The sequence below is a fragment of the Pongo pygmaeus genome, chromosome 3 (assembly GCF_028885625.2).
Source record: "Pongo pygmaeus isolate AG05252 chromosome 3, NHGRI_mPonPyg2-v2.0_pri, whole genome shotgun sequence".
NCBI classification, from domain to species: domain Eukaryota; kingdom Metazoa; phylum Chordata; class Mammalia; order Primates; family Hominidae; genus Pongo; species Pongo pygmaeus.
In genome coordinates, this window is record NC_072376.2 from 191007726 (window position 1) to 191032677 (window position 24952).

At 37.5% G+C, this 24952-nt stretch overlaps 1 protein-coding gene across 1 annotated transcript in view; it reads left to right on the plus strand.

The window, feature by feature from the left end:
* The window catches only part of LOC129035254 (uncharacterized), a 253820-nt gene that overhangs the window by 168639 nt on the left and 60229 nt on the right, over positions 1 to 24952 (plus strand). The window contains exon 3 of the mRNA XM_054485512.2: positions 11816 to 11959. Within this exon, the coding sequence (XP_054341487.1) occupies positions 11816 to 11959 (144 nt within the window). The remainder of the gene's footprint in view (positions 1 to 11815; positions 11960 to 24952) is intronic.

Consider the following 24952-nt stretch of genomic DNA (forward strand, 5'->3'; position numbering starts at 1 on the left):
CTCTCCACCCTAATTTGTTGCTGTGCTTTGGGAAAACCAAATAATCACATAGCCACCAGCTGTGTTTATCTCAGAAAGGACTTTTTGAAGTCTTTAATCTTAGTGAGTAGCACAAATGACATTTTGCTTGCATTGTTGGATAACTTTGGTAGCTATCACCTGATTGAAATAGATGGTTTTGACAGATAAATAATATTGGATCATAAATGAGAATTAAGGCTAACTTTATTCATTTGTAGCAACTGTTTCCCTTCCCAAAGTCCAAGAAAGTATAAACAGGATTTGAAGATGATAAGCAGCAATAAGCAGACACTTTGGAAATGTCATCAACAGGACATAAATCAGTAAGTTAATAAAAATATCATGTTTCATGGATAACAGGAGCAGGAAACATACATTAAAAAAACTTTCAATACATCAAAAAAGATGGGATATAACTGAATTCCTAGAGATGAAGAGAAAAACCAACCTCTGATTTCAGTTTCCTGAAGTCTTCGTTGGCCGACTTTTAATCATTTACTCCAGGCACATTGATATTAACAGTATCATTGTTATGTTCCCTGACCCTCCAGTCCTAGACCAGCTATAGAAGGGGACCGTCCCAGCACACCTTCTCCTCAGAACTGAGTGGGAAGCTTTAGCTGATGTGCAAATGTGCCACATTGTTTAACAAGAAATATCGCATTTATTAAAAAAAAAAAATAAGTGAGTGAAACTGAAGCCTCTGGGCAAAAGGAACTGGGAAGGAAACTGAAAAAAAAAAAAAAAAAAGGATGGTTGTGATTAACAACAAAACAATTTCACTTAAAATGATGAGGAAAGACATCCATTGTTTAGTTAGAAATAGAAGCCCAGATTGGCTGAGCTGAGGTGGCACCAGGAAAGACAGAGTTGGAGCTTATTTTTTCAATTTTCTGTTTCTGTATCTAAGAAGTTACTTTCCTCCTAAGTTTGAGTATGGACACAACCGTAACACAATGTATATTGGCATGGTTTCAATAGTTCTAGGTTGCTCAAATCCAGGGTCAGTTATATTCGTCATACAAGCATAAGAAGGTGAAATTAAAACATTTGCCTGGGAAACTGATTTGTGAGGAAATGTTGGAAATAGGATTAGAGTTAAACATTTCATCCATATTTACCCCACCTATGCTCCTCAACAGCCCCAACATATTTACAAAGTGTGTTTTTGCTTCAAAGAAGGAGGAATTTAGCAAATTATTTTTTGATAAATATATATTTATTCCTTTTCATCACCCCGTAATTGGTTAAGTCTTGGGCACTGATCCCTTTATTTGTTGCTGCAGAATCCTTCCAGATCCTTCCTTGGGTCTACTAGTCTGTAATTCCCTAATAAAGATGTTATTCATTTATTTTTGTAAATATGTTTGTATTTGCTCAGACTTCTGGGATCTTATGATTCCTCAATGAGTCTTTAAATATAAGAGGTAATGGCACTGAGATTGAATCAGTAGTTTCTGAGTGCTCTGGGGTAAATTTCATCAAGTCTAGATTACCTGTAAGCATGTAGTTTGACTAAGTAGTCTCTCACCTGTTAAGCTGCTGTTTGCAATTACTTTGCTGTCAGTGTTCAAATTTATGTGAAGCCTGCGATCACACTTAATTCCTTTTGGGAAGAGGAAAGAAAAGACGATTTAAGATCTAACATTCTAGATTTCCTCTTTCATATATTTATTTAAAAATATTTGTTAATTTCCTTTAAAGGGAATGTTGTATGCCTATGCACAGCTATTTTTATACAACAGAAAGTGAGAAAGAATTGTGGATAAGATTAAGAGTGACACCATTGGAGCCAAATGGCATGGGTTCAGAATCTTAGCTTTGCCACTATGTTTGTGTAATCATGTTTGCTTACTGTTTTTCTGTTTCCCCATTTGTAAAATGTGGTCCTAGTGGTATGTACCTCACATCTACTTTATAGGGTAATTGCAAGAATTAAATAAATTAATGTATAGAGCACCTGGTGAGTGCCATGTACTATTGTTTAATAAATAGTGCTATGTAACTATTTAATTCTTATTTAAATATGTCATATGATGTGTGTATATATGTATGTATAATATTCTCTATATACGTACATATATACATACCTATGTACAGACACGGCATTTTATTTTTCTTGCTCCTTATACCATACACTTAAATATGTATTATAGATGTTCAAAAGATAAACTAAAATATTTTAAAAGTATGAGTATGACTCTCACAAAAATATAAAAAGAATACATGCTGAATATTTTATTTGACTTATTGATTCATGAGAAACCAATAAAATATTAAGATTGTTTCAAAGGAGGATTCAAAATACACACACATACATACATATAGGCCATCAGGGATGATGAAATAAATTTTCTTACTGATATACTCATATACATAACTAATTATACATATGCTTATATACGTAACAATCAGCTCTTTATCTTCCTACCTGTCATTTTGTCTATAATTTTATTTCCTTAGCATTTTGCTAATTATTGTGTACATTATATGTGGTCTCTGGATGCTTATAAACCTTATTTTTAATTTGTACTCACTTTCCTTTGTGTAATATAAATCTGAGTTTTAGTTTCAGAGAACTTATCGTTTGGCCAAGATGATTTCCTGCAGTGTATTTCATTCATTGTCATGATTCTGCTTATGCATCTAATAATGCTTCTATTTACAAATTTACCTATTCTCCTTTTTTTCTCTACTCCTTGAAATCTTTTCTATTGTTTCACCATGCTAACATTTGCATTTTCCAAGGACATTTGCTTTTCTTTTTGCAATTTTTCATCATCTTTATGTATAAAACCCTAGTTTTTATTCCTCTATTTTTAGAATATGTTAAAATGTTAAATTGTCTTGTTGTTCTTTTTGCTTGTGTCTTTGCATAGTGTACACCCTAAGCATTTGTTAAACCCTTCTATCACATACCCAATGTCCATTTACATTTAGCTCTAGGATTTTCTCACTTTACCAGTTGTCTTCTCGAACTTTCATGCAAAATCTACATCACTGACACAGAAGACTTTTTTGCTTCGTACTCTACTTCTAGGGATATTTGAAAGATATCTCACCAAGGGTTTTATTACTCATTATCATTGCTTTAATTATGTATTCCTATAATTCTTTTGTGAATGTGATTAAGTATCCTCTTTTCTCATTATTGTTCCTGGTACAACTTCTAAAATCTGCATCAGCTGATTGCTTTCTCCATCATTACAATTTAAAATCACCTCTTGACTATGTTCATCATTCACTGAAATTATTTCAAAGTCCCTTCCTTGGATTAATGACTCCTTCTTGCTTTGTACTGCGCTCTCCTTTCTTTGAGAGATAAATAGGTAAGTAGCCCATTCCATAATCATCAACTCATGAGATTAGAAGATAATACTAGAAGTTATTTAGAGTTGATCCCCTTGATTCCAGATGGGAGGGAGGATACTGAAACTTTCCCAGTCTGATGGTTATCTCTTCAGAAGGATATTTGGGAACATCTTATGTGAATAAATTTATTTCTATGCTGTGATGCAGAGTTACTAAAAGTGAAGGTTCAATTAACAGCTACAAATTCAAGTAAGTTTAAATCACATTACTGCCAATTATCCTTTGCTGGTACGTGCCAAAGGGGAATATTAACCAGAAAATTAGCATGTTGAATGTTTCATTCATATACAAATCAAATTCGAGCAAGATGTCTCTTCCAAGGAGAAATAACAAGACATGTATCTTTAGCTATCTTTGTAGGACAAGAGATTCAGTGAGGTACTAGTTTTTAGAAAAAACAAAACAAAACAACTATGAACCTTTTAAATAATTTTGTATTTGTTTTGTGAGATTATTTAATTGTATGTAAAGGCAGAATATTTCCAGAGTTGACATTTATAAGTTTTCTACCTACTTCGTTGTCTATCTTGTAGCAGATAATAATAACTTTATTTACTTATTACATCAACAGGAGGACAATTTCCTTTTTAATTTTTTCTTTCTTTTTTGGGGGGAGTAGTCTTATACTGAAATTCAGTGGTAGATAAAAACAATTCAGGGAGAAGCATCGAAAGTTTGCAGTGTATTAATCAATAGTAAGAAACATTCTTGCAGCTTTTTCTTACCTTTGACTTTTATCTACTCTTTTTTCTCTTGCTGAAATAGCTAATGTCCCCTATTCACCTATCAATGTTTTAAAACTCTATTGAACTATCACCTTTTCCGGAAAGTGTTCTCTCAATTTGTTTTGACAAATCTTTCTGCACTGTTACCCAGTGTGTGGGTTTCTCATTGCACTGTGGTAAGAATGGCTTGTCTGTGGATCAAACTGCAGTACTCAGCTATGAAGTCCTTTGTTGGTGGGATGATTCTTGATTACCCCTGCATCTTTGATGACTAACACTGCATCTGACATTTGGTGAATAGAAATCTATTTATATTTGATAAGTAGAATTCTGACCCACAGTTTGCTGTTATTTTGGTCAAAATAACATTATCACATTAAACAAAAGCAATATTGCGTAAGTGATACAGAGGCTTAACAAACTCATAGGGCATATGCAATGGAGAAATCAAAAAAACAATCAAAACAAAAGCAACAAAAAGACAAAATAAAACAAACAAAAACAGGAAGAGAGAGTCAAGAATAATTAAAATAAATGAATTTGCTAAGCCCTACATGAACTGCTACAGATTTGATAGATGTTTGTGCTAAAGACATGAATCAGCTATCTTTAGTTTTGTAAAATTGATGTAGGAGGGACATTATGGGGAGGAGACATCAAGAATTCTCACAATTCACAACTCTCCTCTATGGCTACTAAACCTTTCAAATAACAGGTAGTGTGGTGGTGATTGTGGTGATAGTGGTGGTCTTGGGGCGAAATTTGATTGCCTGATGATAATTGAAAGACAGTCCACCTCCCTTTTTGAAGCATCAATTTCTAAGAGATGATTCATGAAAGACCTTCATAGAGAGTGAGGGATGGAAACCTGATTCTCTGGTGAAGCTTGGAGCAAGGGGTGGAGGGGGAGACTGAGTTCAGGAACAGACTTACAGAATCAACACCATATTCAGATTCTGGCCTAGGGTATAGATATGCTGCTTGAACAGATTCTACTGATTGCTAAAAGGGTGCAGCAGTCTAGCCATCCTGGACCCTTATTTTGACAACCACAGGAGGCAGGGCTGAGACGTGACTGGTAATTCTCTTGGCAATTTCAAGTGCCTTGCCACAGTCACCCCTCACAATGGCAGGTTATGCATTTTTGCTAATACTTTTTCTATTTTTCCCTTGAATTTCTTCAGATTTCTTAAATGCATTTAATCTGATCCTGGTACTTTGTCTTCTATCTGTTTTACCAATTCAAACTCTTCTTCCCTGTGACATTTCGTAAGAGGTGAATTTTAGCAATAGAATGATTATAAAATGACCCTTGGAAACTGGAACTACAATAATAAAATAACTATCTGAGGTTCACTAAGAATAAATATTCCTGGGAAAGAAAAACAAACTGCAATAGGAAAATAAGCAAACAACAAAAAACTCCAAATGAGAAACGAATGTGAATAAATTGCTACCTATGGAAGTGAAAATAAGATGAAATTCAAAAGCTGAATTTGACCCTAGTGTTTGGGCCAACTCTAAAAACAAGCATGAAATTACAATCAATAGAATGGGGACCAGCATTCCTAAGGCAGGTATTAGAGTCCAACATGAGAGGAATACAGAGGATGTAAGAGGCTTAATAAGAATATCATCATGGTGTTTAAAGGATTCCATAAATTTGGAATAGTTTACCTGTGAACAGATGATTGAGAAAAGGCTTCTAGGAACTTAAAATCTATTTTGGAAAATAAAACAGTTATAGAATAGTGTCAGACCGTGGGCAATGATTTCTAAATTGTGAGGTTTAGACTAATGATTGTGTATCATTTTGGAGAACAAGTTCTATGAGTTGGACCAGGTATAGATATTTACTTAGAAGAGGTGGAATTTGGGCCGGGCGCGGTAGCTCACGCCTGTAATCCCAGCACATTGCGACGCTGAGGCGGATGGGTCACGAGGTCAGGAGTTCAAGACCAGCCTGGCCAAGATGGTGAAACCCCGACTCTACTAAAAATACAAAAATTAGCCAGGTGTGGTGGCGGGTGCCTGTAATCCCAGCTACTCGGGAGACTGAGGCAGAGAATTGCTTGAACCCGGGAGGCGGAGGTTGCAGTGAGCCGAGATCAAACCACTGCACTCCAGCCTGGGTGACAGAGCAAGACTCTGTCTCAAAAAAAAAAAAAAGGGGGGGGTGGAATTTAATCTGACTTTTTAAGGGTTTTAGGATTTAGATGAGCCTGGATACTGGGGCATATTGGGATATTTCACATGAGAAATAGGAAAGCAAATTTACATGTATTTAATTTGGCATAATGGATGGCCATGATGTAGGGTGTTTTCCACGAAAACTTTTTTTTGGTATTGTTTAAATGCCATCATAGAAAAAAAAATTCGTTTATGTCTCACTTGCTTCACTCTCATTTTTATGAGGATTTTGGTGACCCCTGGTGAAGAAATATATTTCACATGCTATTTTATATTTGTTTGAAAATAATTATTAATAAAATACATAGCCATAAAAATATCCAAAATTCATGTATAGATTATTAGCTTTTTTAGTGAAGCAAGGGTGGTGTTTTAAAAAATTATTAATATCTTGACTTACTGTAGGTTCTTTTTTTTAATTAAGAAACTCACCCTATGCCCTAACTAGGTCCCTTATGTCTCTGAATTGCTTGTACTGTGAGGGGAATCACTTAATACAAGCTTATTAGACAACCGAGTAGCTTGGAAATCCCCCGCTAGACCTTTCAATAAGTTTAATCAACCAGGTAAGACCCTGATGAGGCTGGCAATTAGACTTACTGTATTTTTTAAATGGAGATGCTGAGTTTCAAAATATTAAAATGCTGTTTAAATACAGTGATGACAAAATTGGAGGCGCTATTGCAGCCACAAATCCAAATCCCTGCCCCCACCCCCACCGCCACCCTTCAACCCTGTGGTTCATTACAGCGCTTTGTTGAATTAACAGGTATTAATTTACCTCTGAATTGCTACTAGGAATTTAGCCTGATTCAGTATTGGCATTTGAATGGAGAAAATAGTTGCAGTACTAATAGGTATTGCACTGGAAATAATTCAACTGAGTTTTTTTAACTCTCCATATCTCTGAACTGAATTAGCATTTCTACTTTAGTTTTCTTTTAAAAAAATACACACATATATTTATATATGTGTATATACAAATGTACAAATAGAAATATATGTATATACATGATAAATAATATATGGACATAGTAAAAAAATTCAAAATGTATAGGAGGTTATATTATTAAATATAGTTTATCTCTTCATTCACCAGGTTTTTAAGTTGCTAATGTAAGGACAAATAAAAATTAAAGTTAGAAGCTTAATTCCCCTCTTAAAAGCAAGAGAATGTCTCCCTTACCTTTTCTTAGAGTGTTTACTTTAGGAAACTTGTAATTATGTTATTTCTTGGCCTCTGAAATGTATGGAAAAATTTTTAAAAGCTAAATAAGCTTCTGACCAGCTTTACAATGAAGAAATATCTTTCCCAAGGACCAGAAATCACCTCTTTTAAATGTAATTATTAAGCAAAAAAGCACCCCACCTCTCAGTTTCTGTGGGAGGGTAGGAGCCTAACTCCAGTGAGTTGCAAAACTACCTCTTGTCATAAAGACGAGTTTATTTCTCAATTGGATAAATCCAATTAGGTCACACAAATGATCATCCCAACTATCGAGTGAGTTTAGGATGAATTACCTGTGACAAATGGTGCTGTCAAGTCCTCTTATTTGAGGACTTGGCTATATAAAGGGGTGAGGTTTCCTTCTGTTTTTGCAATCCCTTAGCAGATTTTGTGGAATGCACATCACATTCTGGTTTAATGCTCATTCGACAATAAAATTGTCTTCTTTCTCTTCTACCTATATTGCAAGTTTTTCTGGGTTGTTAGGAGATTTTGTTTTTAATCCTATTTTCCCCAACACAAAACAGACACAACTCTGGTTCTTTTTTTTTTCTTTTTATTATTATTATTATTATTATTATTATTATTATTATTATACTTTAGGCTCTATGGTACATGTGCGCAACGTGCAGGTAAGGTTCTTAACAGAGAAAAGGGATGAATTTTAGGTATCTAAGATACCTAAAGGATTCTCCAAGATGATTGGAGAGTCTGAATTGGAAACTAACATAATAACGACCATTAAATCTGGACAGGCAAGCTTTGTAGCTTGAAACACAAAGTGAGAAATTACCTAAATGTAGGGATAATTTTCAAACACATTGGACAGCCAAAAATATCCAGTATCCACTACATCCTTCCAGCCCTGTCTTTATTATTCTCAAATGTCACTATTATTAGTTATTAGTTATGTAATACATTCATGCACCATGTAAGATTGACATACCACATATATGAGATGGTCCAATAAGATTATAATGGATTTGAGAAATCCCTATTGCCTAGTGATGTCCTAGCTATCCTAATATCTTAGCACAATGCATTCATCACTCATGTATTTGTGGTAATGCTTGTGTAAACAAGCCAATTGCATAAAAAGTATAGTATACACATTATGTACAGTACATAATACTTGGTAATGATATTGGTTTATGTATTAACTATACTATACATTTTATTGTTATTTTAAAGTGCACTCCTTCTGAGTATTAAACAACTGAACTGTAAAATAGCCTCAGGCAGATCCTTCAGGAGTGCTGTAGTTTTGATGTTTGTTCTCGCACAATCTCACCTTGAAAATTTATTCCCAACATTGGAGGTGGGGCCTAATGGGAAATGTTTGAATTCGGGTCATGGGGACAGGTCATGGGGTAGGGAGTGAGTGAGTTTGCAGCCTATTAGTTCCCATGAGAGCTGGTTGTTAAAAAGAGACTGACAGCCGGGCACTGTGGCTCACGCCTGTAATCCCAGCACTTTGGGAGGCTGCGGGGGGCGGATCATGAGGTCAAGAGATCGAGACCATTCTGGCCAACATGGTGAAACCCCGTCTCTACTAAAAGGACAAAAATTAGCTGGGCGTGGTTGCGCTCGCCTGTAGTCCCAGCTACTCGGGAGGCTGAGGCAGGAGAATGGCTTGAACCTGGGAGGCGGAGGTTGCAGTGAGCCGAGATTGCACCACTGTACTCCAGCCTGGCAACAGAGCAAGACACCATCTCAAAAACGAAAAAACAAAAAACAAAAACAAAAAAAAAGACACTGAAGTCTCCACACCTCCTCTTGCTTCCTCTCTCACCATATGATCTCTGCACACACCAGCTCCCTTTCGCCTTCCACTATGAGTGGAAGCAGGCTGATGCTGACGCCCTGCCTCTTGCACAGCCTGCAGAACCACGAGCCAAGTTAACCTCTTTTTATATATGACCCAGCCTCAGGTTTTTCTTTATAGCAACACAAAACAAAGACAAGGAGGTATTCCAGAAGAAGGCATTGGTATCATAGGAGATGACAGCTCTGTGCTTGTTGTTGCCCCGAAGACTTTCCAGTGGGACAAGATGTGGAGGTAAAGACAGTGATATTGATGGTCCTGACCCTGTGTAGGCATAGGCTAATTTGTGTGTTTGTGTCTTTGTTTTTAACAAAGACATTTAGAAAGTGAAAAATTAAAATAAAAAATTTAAAAATAGAAAAATCTTATAGAATAAGAATATAACGAATAAAGAAAGAAAATTGTATATTGGTACAATGTGTTTGTTTTAAGCTTTGTTATTACAGGAGTCAAAAAGGTAAAACAATAAAAAGTTTATAAAATAAAAAAGTTACAGTAAGATAAGTTTACTTTTTTATTGAAGAAATAAATTTTTGTTTTAGAAATCGACTATAGCGTAAGTGTACAGTGTTTATAAATTCTACAGTAGTGTACAGTAATATCCTGTGTTTTCACAGTCACTCACCACTTTCACTGACTCACCCAGAGCAACTTCCAGTCCTGCAAGCTTCATTCATGGCAAGTGCCCTATACAGCTGTACTATCTTTGTCTTTTATACTATATTTTTACTGTACCTTTTCTATGGTTAGTCATGTTTAGATATGCAAATACTTAACATTTTGTTCCAGTTGCTGATAGTATTCATTATAGTAACAGGCTGTACAGGTTTGTAGCCTAGGAGCAATAGGCTATACCATACAGCCTAGGTGTGTAGTAGGCTGTACCAACTCAGTCTGTGTGAGTACACCCTATGATAGTCACACTATGAGGAAAATGGCTAATGATGCATTACTCAGAATGTATCCCCATCATTAAACAGTGTTTGACTGTACATCTAGATAAACTACGCTAGCCGGGCGCAGTGGCTCACGCCTGTAATCCCAGCACTTTGGGAGGCTGAGGCGGGCAGATCACGAGGTCAGGAGATGGAGACCATCCTGGCTAATGTGATGAAACCCTGTGTCTACTAAAAACACAAAAAATTAGCCGGGCATGGTGGCAGACATCTGTAGTCCCAGCTACTTGGGAGGCTGAGGCAAGAGAATGGCATGAACCTGAGAGGTGGAGCTTGCAGTGAGCCGAGATCGCGCCACAGTACTCCAGCCTGGGCGACAGAGCAAGACTCTGTCTCAAAAAAAAAAAAAAAAAAAAAAAAAAAAAAAGATAAACCACACACATGCAGGCAACAATATGAAAACTACACATTCTGTCTTGAATATTGTTTTCTTAAATTTTTTTATTGAAGAATGATATATATAAAAGTAGACAAAATATAAATGTACAATCCAAAGAACTATCAAAGCTAACACCAACATAATCACATCCCAGGTAAAGAAATAGAATATCCTCAAATCCCCAGACTACTGCCCTGGCGCCTCTTGCAGTAAGTCGCTTCTCTCTCCTCGTTCCTGAGTTTTAATACCATAGATCCTTTTTTTGTATGTGCCTATTTCTGAAGTTTATATAACTGGAATTATATTCTTTTGTGTCTGGCTATTTTGGTTCAAAATTCTGTTGGTGAGATTATGTTTGTGAGTGTAGCTGTAGTGCATTTTATTGCTTTATGGTATTTCATTAAGGTCAGTGTCCCCCTGGTAATTTGCTCACTTCAATGTGGATGAATTCCTGTTTTCAGTTTGAGGCTATAATACATTAAGCTGCTATGAATATTTTGAAAGTGTCTTTAGGTGCATATGTCCATGCAGTGCTGTTCAGTAGATGCTAGGAGTGGAATAGCTGGGTTATACATCAACTTTAGTAAGTACTGTTTTTGCAAAGTGATTGTACCAATTTGCATACCCATGAGCCCTGGACGAGAACTCCTATTATTACTTCACATGCTCAATCAAAACTTAGTTGTAAGTCTTTCATAATTTTAGCCATTATAATGCATGGTTAATAGTGTCTCATTGAGATTTTATTTCCAATTTGCCAGATTAATAGTGAGGACGAGTACCTTCCACATTAGTAGTTATTTGTATCTCTTTCTGTGAAAGGATATTCTTTTTGCCCATTTTATGATTGAATTGTGTGTCATTTCTTATTGATTTGAAGGGATTATTTATTCTAGATACAAATAATTTGCTGTTTATATGTGTTGCAAGTGTCTTTTCTTGTTACATGGTTTGATTTATATTCTCAGTGATGTGTTCTGATAAGTAGAATTTTAAAATTTTACTGTATTTGAATTGTTAATCTTTTATTTTATGGGATATATCTATGTATTTATACACACATTCATTTAGGATTTAAGATTTGTAAATTTCTTGTCTTTCTTTCTGCCTTTGTTTTAGAAACAGGGTCTTGCTCTGTCACCCTGGCTGGAGTGCAATGGTATGATCATAGCTCACTGTAGCCTTGAACTCCTGGGCTCAAGCCATTCTCCTACCTCAGCAACCAGAGTAGGTGGGATTACAGGTGAATGCCACCACACCTGGGTAATTTCTTTTTCTTTTTCTTCTTATTTTTATTAGAGATAGGATCATGCTATGTTGCCCAGGCTGGTCTTGAACTTCTGGCCTCCAGCAATCCTCCTGCCTCAGCCTCCCAAGTGGCTGGGATTACAGGCATGAGCCACCAGACCTGGCAGATTTGTTAATTTCTTTGAATAATTATATATTTTTACGTTTACTTCCATGTATTTGCCTTTTTGTGTGCTTACAACTGGTATCTTTTTGAAATTTCATTTTGTAATTGTTGTTGCTGGTATATAGAAATAAAAACAATTTTCATATATTGACCTTGTCACCAGCAAATTTTCTGTATTTACCTATTAGTCGTAATGTGTTATTTGTAGATTCTGTTAGATTATTTGCATTCATTAGCATTGATTATGTAATGGTATACATTGGAGCTCATTTCATATTAGTAAACACAAAGCTGGATAATTCTTTTTAATGGCTAGTGAGTATTTTATTAATATACTACAGGTCAGTGGCATGGTTAGGATGGAGACTCTAGGGTCAGACTTCTGGGTTTGACTTATGTTCCACCAGTTATTATCCGAGTGACCCTATTAATGTCACCCACGTCCCTATGCTTCACTTTCCTTCAGGGAAGACTCATGCATATGTGTTGCTCTTACCAACACTGTTTCAGTGAATGCTCTTGAGTATGTTCCTTGTTTATATGTTGTGTATAAATGGGTGTGAAGTTCTATATTCAGATATTTCTCTGAAATTGTTGTACTAATTTACACTCGTATCAGCTGTTTGTAAGAGTTCATATTGCCTCACATTTTTGTCAACACTTGGTAATGTCAAGCTATGAAGGTTTTGAACCAAAAAGATTTGGAAATCTTGTCAAACTTAAACATTGGCAAATTAAAAAAATAATAAAACAGTGTCTCAATTTTATGAGACTGACGCACTGCTGGCCTTGCTAAGAGGTCTACGTAGCTCATTAATTTTATAATTAGCACTTTTATGGTTACTAATAAGTTTTGGAAACTTTCCATATCCTTGATAGACATTTTGCTTTCTGTGAATCGGCTATTCATTTTTTGCCTTTTTTTTTTTTTTTTGAGACACAGTCTCGCTGTGTCGCCCAGGCTGGAGTGCTATGGCACGATCTCGGCTTACTGCAACCTCTGCCTCCTGGGTTCAGGCAATTCTCCTGCCTCGGCCTCCCAAGTAGATAAGGCTACAGGGGCCCGCCACCATGCCTGGCTAATTTATTTTGTATTTTTAGTAGAGATGGAGTTTCACTATGTTGGCCAGGCTGGTCTGAAACTCCTGACCTGGTGATCTGCCTGCCTCGGCCTCCCAAAGTGCTGGGATTACAGGCATGAGCCACCGTGCCTGGCCATTTTTTCTTATCAGTTCAAAGGAATTCCTTCAATGTATTGATTACTTATTCTTTTTTGGTTACATAGATTGTAAATGTCTTTTTCAGTTTGTCATTTCTTCTTCTTGTTCTTTTTTTTTGATGGGGTCTCACTCTGTCACCCAGGCTGGAGTGCAGTGGTGTTATCTTGGCTCACTACAGCCTCCACCTTTCGGGCTTGGGTGGTGATCCTTCCACCTCAGCCTCCTGAGTAGCTGGGACCACGGGCATACATCACTATGCCTGCCAAATTTTTGTATTTTTTGTAGAGATGGGGTTTCACCATGTTGCCCAGGCTGATCTTGAACCCCTGGACTCAAGTGATCCACCCATCTCAGCCCCCCAAAGTGCCGGGATTACAGGTATGAGCCACTGCATCTGGCCCAGCTTGTCATTTCTTTCCAACTTTGTGTATGCTGAACTTCGTTGTACAGAAATTACTTAATATTGTGTATTATGTTTTGTTCATTTTACTCTTGTATAAAAAATCCCTTCTGATCTTAAAATAAAAAAAAATCTTGCATACTCTATTCTCAAAACTTTTACAGAAATGCTTTTCGCATATGTATCTTTAATGTACCTGGAGTTTGCTTTTGTGTATGGTTTGAAGTAGGGACTTAATTTCATTCTGTTTACTTTCCATATGAATAACCAGTTGTCCCAGAACAATGTATTGAAAAAGTCTTCATTTTCGCACTAATTTGCAAGCACTCTATATCAGGTTTCCACAAATGCATGCATACACTTCGGAGCACTTTCCCCTCCTTCTTATTTATCCTTGCACAAATTCCACATTATCTTACTAGTAGGATTTTCTAATACAATTCTCAGGTATCAACCCCCCTCTCTCCACTATTATTCTTCTTTAGGAACATCTTGGCTCTTTTTGGACCTTGAAGTTTTCATTACTGTAATTGTATTAGTCAGGGTTCTCTAGAGGGACAGAACTAATAGGCTAGATGTATATATGAGGGGGAGTTTATTAAGGAGTATTGACTCACACGATCACAAGGTGAAGTCCCACAATAGGCTGTCTGCAAGCTGAGGAGCAAGGAAGCCAGTCCGAGTCCCCAAACCTCAAAAGTAGAGAAGCCGACAGTGCAGCCTTCAGTCTGTAGTCAAAGTCCTGAGAGCCCCTGGCAAATTACTGGTGTAGGTCCAAGAGTCCGAAAGCTGAAGAACTTGGAGTCTGATGTTCAAGGGCTGGGAGCATCCAGCGTGGGAGAAAGATGAAGTCTGGAAAACTCAGCAAGTCTGCTCTTTCAATGTCTGCCTGCTTTATTCTAGCCACGCTGGCAGCTGATTAGATGATGCCCACCGAGATTGAGGGTGGGTCTGCCTCTCACAGACCACTGACTCAAATGTCAATCTCCTTTGGCAACACCCTCACAGACACACCCAGGAACAATACTTTGCATCCTTCAATCCAATCAAGTTGACACTCAGTATTAACCATCACAATTTCATTTTAGAATTTTAATAGGATTTGTGCTAGTGGGTTGTCTGTGATTAGCTGTCTCTCAGAACAATTGTCCTCCCCCACCTGGGACCCCTTCCTCCTTGTTGCTTTAAAATGCAACCCTGGGGCGAGTCTAAGGGAATAGAGGGGCTTTGCCCCATGGTGGGACTGGGAAAGAACGTCTGCTGGGGACATGAACTGCAATTTGTCTCAGACAATCTGGCCAAGGGAAAAGGGATCCACTCACATCCACTGACAGACTCCAAGATGCACTTTCCAAAGGGGCATCCCCCCTATTAGAAAGGGTCTCTCGGTGCTAGAACCTTACACTGAATGAACACTGGGTGAGCAACCCCAGGTCAGTTCAGGTATGAATTATGTTGAGTGACCAATCCAGGTACGAGGATAAAAGGTTGCGGGAAGACTCACTGTCCTGGTGCTGTTTGGGATCACCTGACTTAAGACATCCAGAGCATGGTGGCTGGCTGTCTTCATAGGAGAATTTAGAGTGAGAAAGATGGGGTCTGAGTTCCCCAAAACATGTGTGGATTTGTCCTGCTTGAGCTTCCGCCTCCAGATGCATCACATGTAGGGACTGGGGACTTTTGACCAGAATGAGGAGGAGAGAACCTTCCTCCTTTCCGGGGAAGGCAGCCAAACCTGTTCATCCCCTGGCCGTCAGGCTGCACCAGGGAGTGGCCCTGGCCCATTGCCTTCAGTTGCCAGAGGGATACTAGAGATTGTCCACTGGACGACTGAAAGGAAAACTCTAAACTGTCACCCCATCAGGCGGTGGCAGTCAGATGTCTTTCCACTAGGACATTCTGGCCCACTGGGGAGTAGCCCCTGTCAGGGACCATCAGTTGTCTCCAGCCTTGGACGCTGTCCACTGAGAGGTTGCAGTTGGAAAAGAGGAAATGGGAACAGTAGGGGAGAGAGTACGCAGCTGGCTGGGGCTGGCATTGCAGGGGGTAAAAGAATTTACTGACACAGTTCTGGGTAAAGAAAGGTAGATTTATTAGAGAAAGTACAAAGATACATTAAAGGGTATACAAAGATACATTAAAGGGTGCGACAGGCAGCACAGCAGAGAAGGGGCTGTCTGCTAAAAGAGGCAGGGGCTGGAGGGTGGTGCTGAGAAGCTGTGTGCAGAACGAGGTTGTGCTGCTGGGGCTATGTGTGGAGCAAGGTATTTGGGAACAGGATTGTTGTACGAGTGGGTTGTCTGTGATTAGCTGTCTCTTAGAGCAATTGTTCTTTCCAACCTTGGGCCCGTCCTCCTTCTTGGTTACTTATTTCATCAGGACTCCACGATTACCACAAATAGGCCCTCAAGCTATTTTGTAGTGATCTCCCCAACACTGTACCCCAGGAACCACCCCATTTCCATCACCATGATTTAGTTTTGTTTGTTCTAGGACTTCACGTAATGGAGTATGGTATGCTTTTGTTTGCATCTGGCTTCTTTTTTAACTTTTAAGTTCAGGGGTACATGTGCAGGTTTGTTACATAGGTAAATGTGTATCATGGGATTTGTTATTCAGATTATTTCATCATACTAAGCCTAGTATCCATTAGTTATTTTTCCTGATCGTCTCCCTCTTCCCACTTTCCACTCTTTTCTCTCTCTCTCTTTTTTTTTTGAGACAGAGTCTTGCTCTGTTGTCCAAGCTGGAGTGCAGTGGCTAAATCTCCGCTCACTGCAACCTCCACTTTCCGGGTTCAAGCGATTCTTGTGCCTCAGCCTCCTGAGTACCTGGGATTACAGGCACCTGCCACCATGCCTGGCTAATTTTTGTATTTTTAGTAGAGAGGGGGTTTCACCATGTTGGCCAGGCTGGTCTCGAACTCCTGATCTCAGGTGGCCCACCCACCTCGGCCTCCCAAAGTGCTGGGATTACAGGCGTAAGCCACTGCACCCAGCCTCCACCCTCCCCTTTAGCTCAGCATACTAGTTTTGTTCATTCACGTTCTATGCATCAGTAGTTACTTTTATTCCCAAGTAGCATTCTACTGTATGCACATACACAACTTTTATCCATTCTTCAGTTTATGGTCGCTTGGGATGTTTTTAGTTCTGGGCTGTTGTGAGTAAAGCTGCTATGAACATTTGTATATGTGTCTTTTTTTTTTTTTTTTGAAATGGAGTTTCACTCCTGTCGCCCAGGTTAGAGTGCAATGGCACAATCTCGGCTCACTGCAACCTCTGCCTCCCGGGTTCAAGCGATTCTCCTGCCTCAGCCTCCAGAGTAGCTGGGATTACAGGCATGCACCACCACGCCTGGCTAATTTTTTGTATTTTTAGTAGAGACGGGGTTTCTCCATGTTGGTCAAGCTGGTCTTGAACTTCCAACCTCAGGTGAACTGCCCGCCTTGACCTCCCAAAGTGCTGGGATTACAGGTGTGAGCCACCACACCCCGTCATACGTGTCTTTTTTTGTATACAAATGTCTTCACTTCTCTTGGGTAACACCAAGAAATGGAATAGCAAGATCTTATCCAAGTGTATGTTTAAATTTACAGGAAATTGCCAAAGTGTTTCTCCAACAGTTATAGCCTTTTACATACCCACACACAAAATATAAGAATTCCATTTCCTCACATCTTTTTATTTTTAGCCATTCAAGTGGGTGTGTAGTGGTACTCAAATGTGGTTTTAATTGCATTTATCGAATAAAAGAAGATGTGTGTGTTTTCATGTGCTGATTTGTTATTCATATAGCTACTTTGGTGAAGTGTTTGTATAAATCCTTTGTCTGTTTTTAATTGGATTGCTTGTCTTCCTATTATTGAGTTGTAAGAATTCTTATTATATGCTTGGTTCAAGACCTTGCTCAAATACATAAATATCTTTTCCAGTATGTGTCTTGTTTTTCACTTACCAAAGGGCATATTTTGAAAAGTAGAAGTTTAAAAGTTAATGAAGTGAAATTTATTACTATTTTCCTTTTCTGGTTGGTGCTCTTTGTACTTTTTATAAGACATGATTGCCTGACCCAAAGTTGCAATGAGTTTTTCACTTTTTAAAAGACATTTTATAGCTTTGGCTTTTGTATTTGTCTATGATTCATTTAAAATTAATTCTTAGGTGTGGTGAGATTCAATTAAGGTTTAACTAAAAAATATTCTTCAGTTGTTCCAGCAGCAGTCGCTGAAAAAGCTACCCTTTTCCTATTAAATTCTCTTAGCAGCATTGTTGAGAGTCAATGATGCTTTATGTGAGGGTCTATATTTGAATGCCCTGTCCTGTTCCATTGACCTATATGGTCTATCCTTATGCTAGTACTGTATTATCTTGATAGTGGTAATTTGTTTTTTTCTCTTTTTTTTCTTGGTTGTCCTGGCTAAGGCTTATCAGGTTTGCTGATCTTTCTAAATAGTAAACCTTTAACTGTTTCATTGATTTTTTTTCTATTGTTTGCCCATTTTCTATTTCATTGATTTCTGCTCTGTTTCCTTCCTCTACCTATTTTAGAATTAATTTGTTCTTTCATTTCTAGATATTTGTGTGTGTGTCTTTTGACTTTGGTCTTTCTTGTTTTCTAAAATAAAGCACTTAAGACTATAAATTTCCCTTTAAGTCCTGATTTAGCTGCATTTTACAGGTTTGGCAGTGTGTTTTTATATTTCAAAATATTTTCTAATGTTCCTTCTTATGATTTGTTCTTTGGCCCATAGTTATTTAAAGGTATGCTGCTTAACTTCCAAATGTTTCTATATATTTTTGAAAAGAAATTGTCTAATTGTTTGCTTTATATATATTTGTGTATATATAATTATCTCATCAGTTATTTATGTTCAAATATTTCATAATTTTTAAAAGAATTATAGAAAGAAATGTCATGAAATATCCTTTCAACTATGATGTTGAATTTTCTGTTTACCTTGTAATTCTTTCATATTTTTGTTATGTATTTTGAGGTTATAGTATCTACCTGCTGATTGAGGAAAAAAGTTATCATTGCATAATAACTATATTTCTTCCTCTTAATTATTCTGTACTACAATGTATTAGGTCTGATTAATATCTCCATACCAGATTTCATTTAGTTAATATTTACCTGGCATATATTGTTTCGTATTACTAGTCTAAAAAATGCACTCAATCTCTGCTTTTAAATTTAGTCCAATTTATGTATTTATATTCATTGTAAATACTAGTATATTTGCATTTATTTTTAATATTTAATTTTGATTTGCATCCACCCAACTGTTTTCTCTGTTTCTTTTTTTTTCATTTTTTCCCTATTTGGTATTGGAATACACAATACCAAAAAAAGCTTACTTCTTTAGAAATTGTATTTTCTGTTTTTCTGTTAGAGGTTAACCATAAAATTGTTGCATGTCTATTTGCCTTAAAAATGTCTAACATTAATGTATATGTCTATACTCCCTATATTAAAAGAGTTTTAATTACCTCTGAAAACTTCTTTCTTGTCTCACAGGTAATTGATATAATTGATATAATTGAATTTGTCTTTTTCTATGTTTACAAAAAACCCATTATTAATAATTTTTGTTTATACTGCTGCTGCTGTTATATAGTTAATACTTTTTAAAGTCTTACCTACAACTTCAGTAACTTCTTTGCTCACCATTCCTTTCTGTATTTCAGACGTTATTTATAAGGTTCAAATTCCTTATACCTGAAATATATGCTTTATTACAAAGAATTCTTTTTTTTTTTTTTTTTTTTTGAGACTGGGTCTTTCTCTGTCACCCAGGCTGGAGTGCAGTGGCAAAATCTTGGCTCACTGCAGCCTCAGCCTGGGCTCAAGTAATCCTTCTACCTCAGCCTCCCGAATAGTTGGGACCACAGGCATGCACCACCATGCCTGGCTAATTTTTGTATTTTTTGTAGAAAAGGGGTTTTGTCATGTTGCCCAGGCTGATCTCGAACTCCTAAGCTCAAGTGATCTGCCCGCCTCAGCCTGCCAAAGTGCTAGGATTACAAGCGTGAGCCACCACACCAGTCCGGAATTCTTTTATGGATAAACACCAGTCTTTTATTTTTATTTTTTCTCTCTTAGTTTGAAAATACAGCCCTTTTGCTTAGCTGGGTATAGATATCGAACTGAACTTTTCTTAGTACATTCATTGTCTTTATATTTTGTTTTAGCTCTTCAGTAGTCTGCCCTTAATCTAAAAATCAGTCCTTTGAAAGTAGTTTGCCTTACCTATTAAGGTCCTCTCTTTTACTGTTTTTCTTCTTCTGGTTAATGTTTACCTAGTTATCTGTGGATTTTAAAAATTTTACTTTTTATGGGATATTTTGTACTACTGAATCTAAGAATTATATATTTTTTCTATGTAAGGAAAATTCTCCAAGATAATACTTTTAAATGTAAGTTTTTCCTCATTCTTTTTCAGTTTAAAAACTTTATATTAGCCATAAATTCTATTTCCTATTTTAACTTACATATTATACTCTCATATATTCCATGTCTGTTTTTATTTTCTGCTAAATTGTAAGTGATTTTTCTCTGATTAATATTCAGATTTACTGATTTTCTTTCCAGCTTTATTTAATTGACTATTCAGTTCACTCAATTAGTTTTTGACTGCAATTACTAAATATCTTTTAATGTTCAAATTTCTACTTTATTTACATGTATCTTTATTTTTATAGTCTACTAGTCTGGGATTTTTATGTGTTTGATTAATTCTTTTATATTTTACTCATTTTGGACTCACTGTATTATCTCTATATAATCAGATAGTCCATATCTGATAGTTCTTCTGTTCTTCTGTCTGTACTTGAATATTTCTTTCACTAGTTTTGGATCAGCTGGTTGAATTCTAGTTTTCCATGTTCACACTCATGTTAGGTTGAAGTCTGTGAAGAGGGAGTTTAAGAGAGAGCTTTTTTTTCGTTTTGGTTTGGTTTTGTTGTTTTTCAGTCCGTGCTTTTTGGGTGCTACAGGTATCTCAGCACCTCAGACTGCATTTGCTGTTGACGTCTTGAGGTAGGAATTCCCAGATCATACTTGAAATTTAAGCTGCAGGCCCATTGTGCTTGTAAGTTTCCAGGAGATTTTTTGGACCAAAGCCCAGGCTAAAATAGGCAAACAATGTTTGTGGGCATCCTCTATCAGTGGGAATATGTTTTTCTCTTTCACTCTTTTATTGTGTTTTCATCTAAATGATATGTGTGGTTGGCCAGGTGCAGTGGCTCAAGCCTTTAATCCCAGCACTTTGAGAAGCTGAGGCAAGAGGATTGCAAGAGAAGCTGAGGCCAGGAGGTCTAGGCTTCAATGAGCTATGATTGCACCACTGCACTCCAGCCTGAGCGACAGAGCAAGACCCCATTTTTCTCCAAAAAGAAAAATAGTATATGTGGAATTCTTCACAGCAATTCCCTAAGGCTTTTTTGCCTGTCCCCACATGTGGTTTTCTTGGTTATTAAGATGAGCAGAATCCTTCAGCCAGTCGCAGCTTCAATTCATGGGCATAACCATGTTTGTCCCTCATGATTTTCTTTATACTTTTCTGTTCAATTATTTATTGATAGATATCCCACACATACACACATACACTCATCACTATTTGTATGCATTTCTAATGGTTTTATTCTGGGTGACTTTTGGAGGGCTCACTCAAGGCTTCTTTCTACTGACAGAGGAAGAGAAATGAAGAGTGAAGCTTCTCTGCTTGTGCGTGGGATTCTAGTGTTCCTCCTGATACAGAGCGGGGGCTCCTGGCTAAACCCCACCCTCAAGCCTGGAACTTTGGCGCTAAGTGAAAAGAGCTGACCCCATTTTTCCTCCCAAATGATTATCTTTTTGGCCTGCCCCGCCCTATATCCTGTGCCCTTAAAAACCAGACCAGTTGGCAGAAACAAACAAGAAAAAGAGCAACAGAAGCAGCTGATGCAAGAGGTTGGGGAGGCAAGCTGCTGAGCATCGGGGATGCAAGCTGCTGAACGGTGGGGATACACGCTGCTGAGCATCGGAGACTACGGATAGACTCGGTTAACTTCAGATGGTGCGGCTTCAGGGAAAGATCACCTTCTGCACCATCTCCTTTCCAATTCCCCATCCTTCTGAGAGCCACTTTTAACACCCAGTGAAATCCTCCACATACACAAGCCTTCAAATAGTTGTGTGACCTGATTCTTTCCAGACACCAAACAAGAACTTGGGTATCAAAAAGTGTAGGTGCAACTGGCTGTCACCCTGACCCTTCACTGAGCTGTTAACACTTATTTGTCCATTGACTGGAGGCTGAGTGAAATGAGCCATTCCAGTTCCTGCCAACGAAGGGGGTCAAGGTCAAGGGAACAATCCCGTCTCCCTCCCAGAATGGGTGGATGGGATTTTACCATTTTGTTTGGAGCTGCCATCTTCTAGGCTAGCTGTTTCTTGCAAGGGAATCAAGCTTGTAATCCTTTTGTGATTCTCCCTCAAGAAGACCCAGTGTGAACAGTGTTACATTTATAATCCATAAAGAGAGAAGTAACAGCTCTGTGGATCAAAAAGCCTGGGTTCTCTGGGCAATTTGTGAATGTCCTGGTCAAATAAAGTCACTTCAGTAACTTGTGAGAAGGACCAATAGAAGAGATAAGACAGCACACCAAGCACCTCATCTAACATTTGAGTAACAGAAAAGGGCTGAACCACAAAATAATTATTTTGCTATACACTTCTTCCCTAGATGTGCCTCTGATGTCTTGGAGAGACTTCTCTTATATTACACAGCATGGATACTCTGATTCACATGCCCTGAATCAGATTCTTTTCGTTATTTTTCTTTTTTTTTTTTTTTGAGATGGTGTCTTGCTCTGTCGCCCAGGCTGGAGTGCAGTGGCACGATCTTGGCTCACTGCAAACTCTGCCTCCCAGGTTCACGCCATTCTCCTGCCTCAGCCTCCTGAGTAGCTGGGACTACAGGCGCCTGCCACCGTGCCTGGCTAATTTTTTGTATTTTTAGTAGAGACAGGGTTTCACCGTGTTCGCCAGGATGGTAGTTATTTTTCTCTTTAAGGTTCCTAGTTAGAGTGGTGGTTCTTACAAGCCACACTCCCTTTGCACTAAGTCAAAATATGTATTAGTTGCTGCGTTTAGAAGTTATTAGATATCTTCCTGCATTCACAGAATCATTTTTATTAAGTTACAATGTTCAGTTAACAATATTATTTTTCCATTTGAGAAGTCTAATAATATTATTCAAAGGGGCCCTTCCTATTATAAGAAAATAGCTGTCTTATGTGTAGACTTCAGTAACAGGATGTTCCCACATATATTATAAGGACGATGTATAAATATGTGGCTTAGCTTATGTAAGAGGGGAGCCATCAACCATTTGGTATTCTAGGTTATGTCAATCTAAAGATATTTGGGTGATGGAGAAATAGGGAAAAAAAACTCAATTTATTTTTCCCCTTTATATCAATAGCAGCAGGTGCCCTTTTCAATCAACCTAGAAGGCTTTGATTTCATATGGAAATATCCATAAGTGAAGGTGTAAAATGAGTTAGGTACTGGAGTATGAACATTTTATCAAGAAGACAAACTGTATTAATGCTCATCTCTCCATTTATTCATTTTAGATAGATTTATTTTATGTGTCAGGCATGTAGCCATTCTATTAGGCACGAAATGTACAAACACGAGTAATCTGGCTCTTTCCTCAAGGAACTCATGGTTTGATAAGAGAATACACACACACACTGTCTATTATCTATCTATCCATCTATTTATTACCTATGTATTTATCTATCACTCTCTCTCACACACACACAATAATCAGGAAAAAATTTACAGATGATTGAGCTTAATGGAGTTTATCAGTCAGGCAAGGAAGGAAAAAAGCATTCCAGGAAGAGGGAAAAATATTAATATAGTGAGATGTAGCCAGTGAAAATAAAAGTAATATTCAGAGACACCGAGGTAATTTGAAATTTCTGAAGTGTAGAGTGCATAAGGAAGAGTAGTGGGAATTCAAACTAGGACAAGTAGAGGATTAACCCATAAAGGGCCTTGGATAATATGCTATAGAACTATTGACTTTAATCTTCCAAATAACCGAGCTTCTCAATAATATAAATGAGAGAGACCATATAACACCACTTGAATTCATCTCACTTATCCTTCACTCTATGTCAGACATGTACTTCCAAGAATGGTACTGGACCTGGTCAATAATTAGCACCCCTATAAAAGTCAAACTTTTGTGTATATTGTTCTTACCTCACTTCCTATAATGACAGCTCACTCTTAGTCCAGAAATCTTCCAGTGCCACTCTAATCCCTTACTCCACTGGTGTTATTTAATTGGCCCTTACCTGATTTGATTATGTCCTCATTGCCCTCCTTACTCAGAATGAAGCTCATAATCAATCACTCTTACAATACCTTTGCGTGTATTTTCAACCTTGTTTTCAACGTTCTTGCTTGCACTAGGTTGGAAAACCTACAATCTGGTTAAATTCAGTTTTCTACCTAATTCTATGACTGGTATCAGCTTCAAGTCGTGATGGTGAACCTCAAGTGGACTGCTTGGAATCACACTGTATATAGCCACAGGCTATTCTCCAAAGGAGATCATTTCCAAATTTATTTTATTTTGTTTGTTTTTAAACTTTTAGGTTCAGAGGTACATGTGATGGTTTGTTACATAGGTGTTCTCATGCCATGGGGGTTTGTTGTACAGATTATTTCATCACTCAGGTATTACACCCAATACAAACAGTTACCTTTTCTGCTTCTCTCCCTCCTCCCACCCTCCACCCTCAGGTAGATCCCAGTGTCTGTTGTTCCCTTCTTTGTGTTCATGAGTTCTCATCATTGAGTTCCCACTTACAAGCGAGAACATGTGGTATTTGGTGTTCTGTTCTTGTGTTAGTTTGCTAAGGATAATAGCCTCTAGTGCCATCCATGTTCCCAAAAAAGAAATAATTTACTTCTTTCTTAAAATAATTTTAATGTTTATTAAAACAAGCTGTTTTATGTTTTCGTGTGGGTATAGTGGATCTACTTCTTTTTTATGGCTGCATAGGTTTCCATGGTATATATGTACCACATTTTCTTTATCCAATCTGTCATTGACAGACATTAGGGTTGATTCCATGTCTTTGCTATTGTGACTGGTGCTGCAGTGAACATTTGCATGCATGTGTCTTTATGGTAGAATGATTTGTATTCCTCTA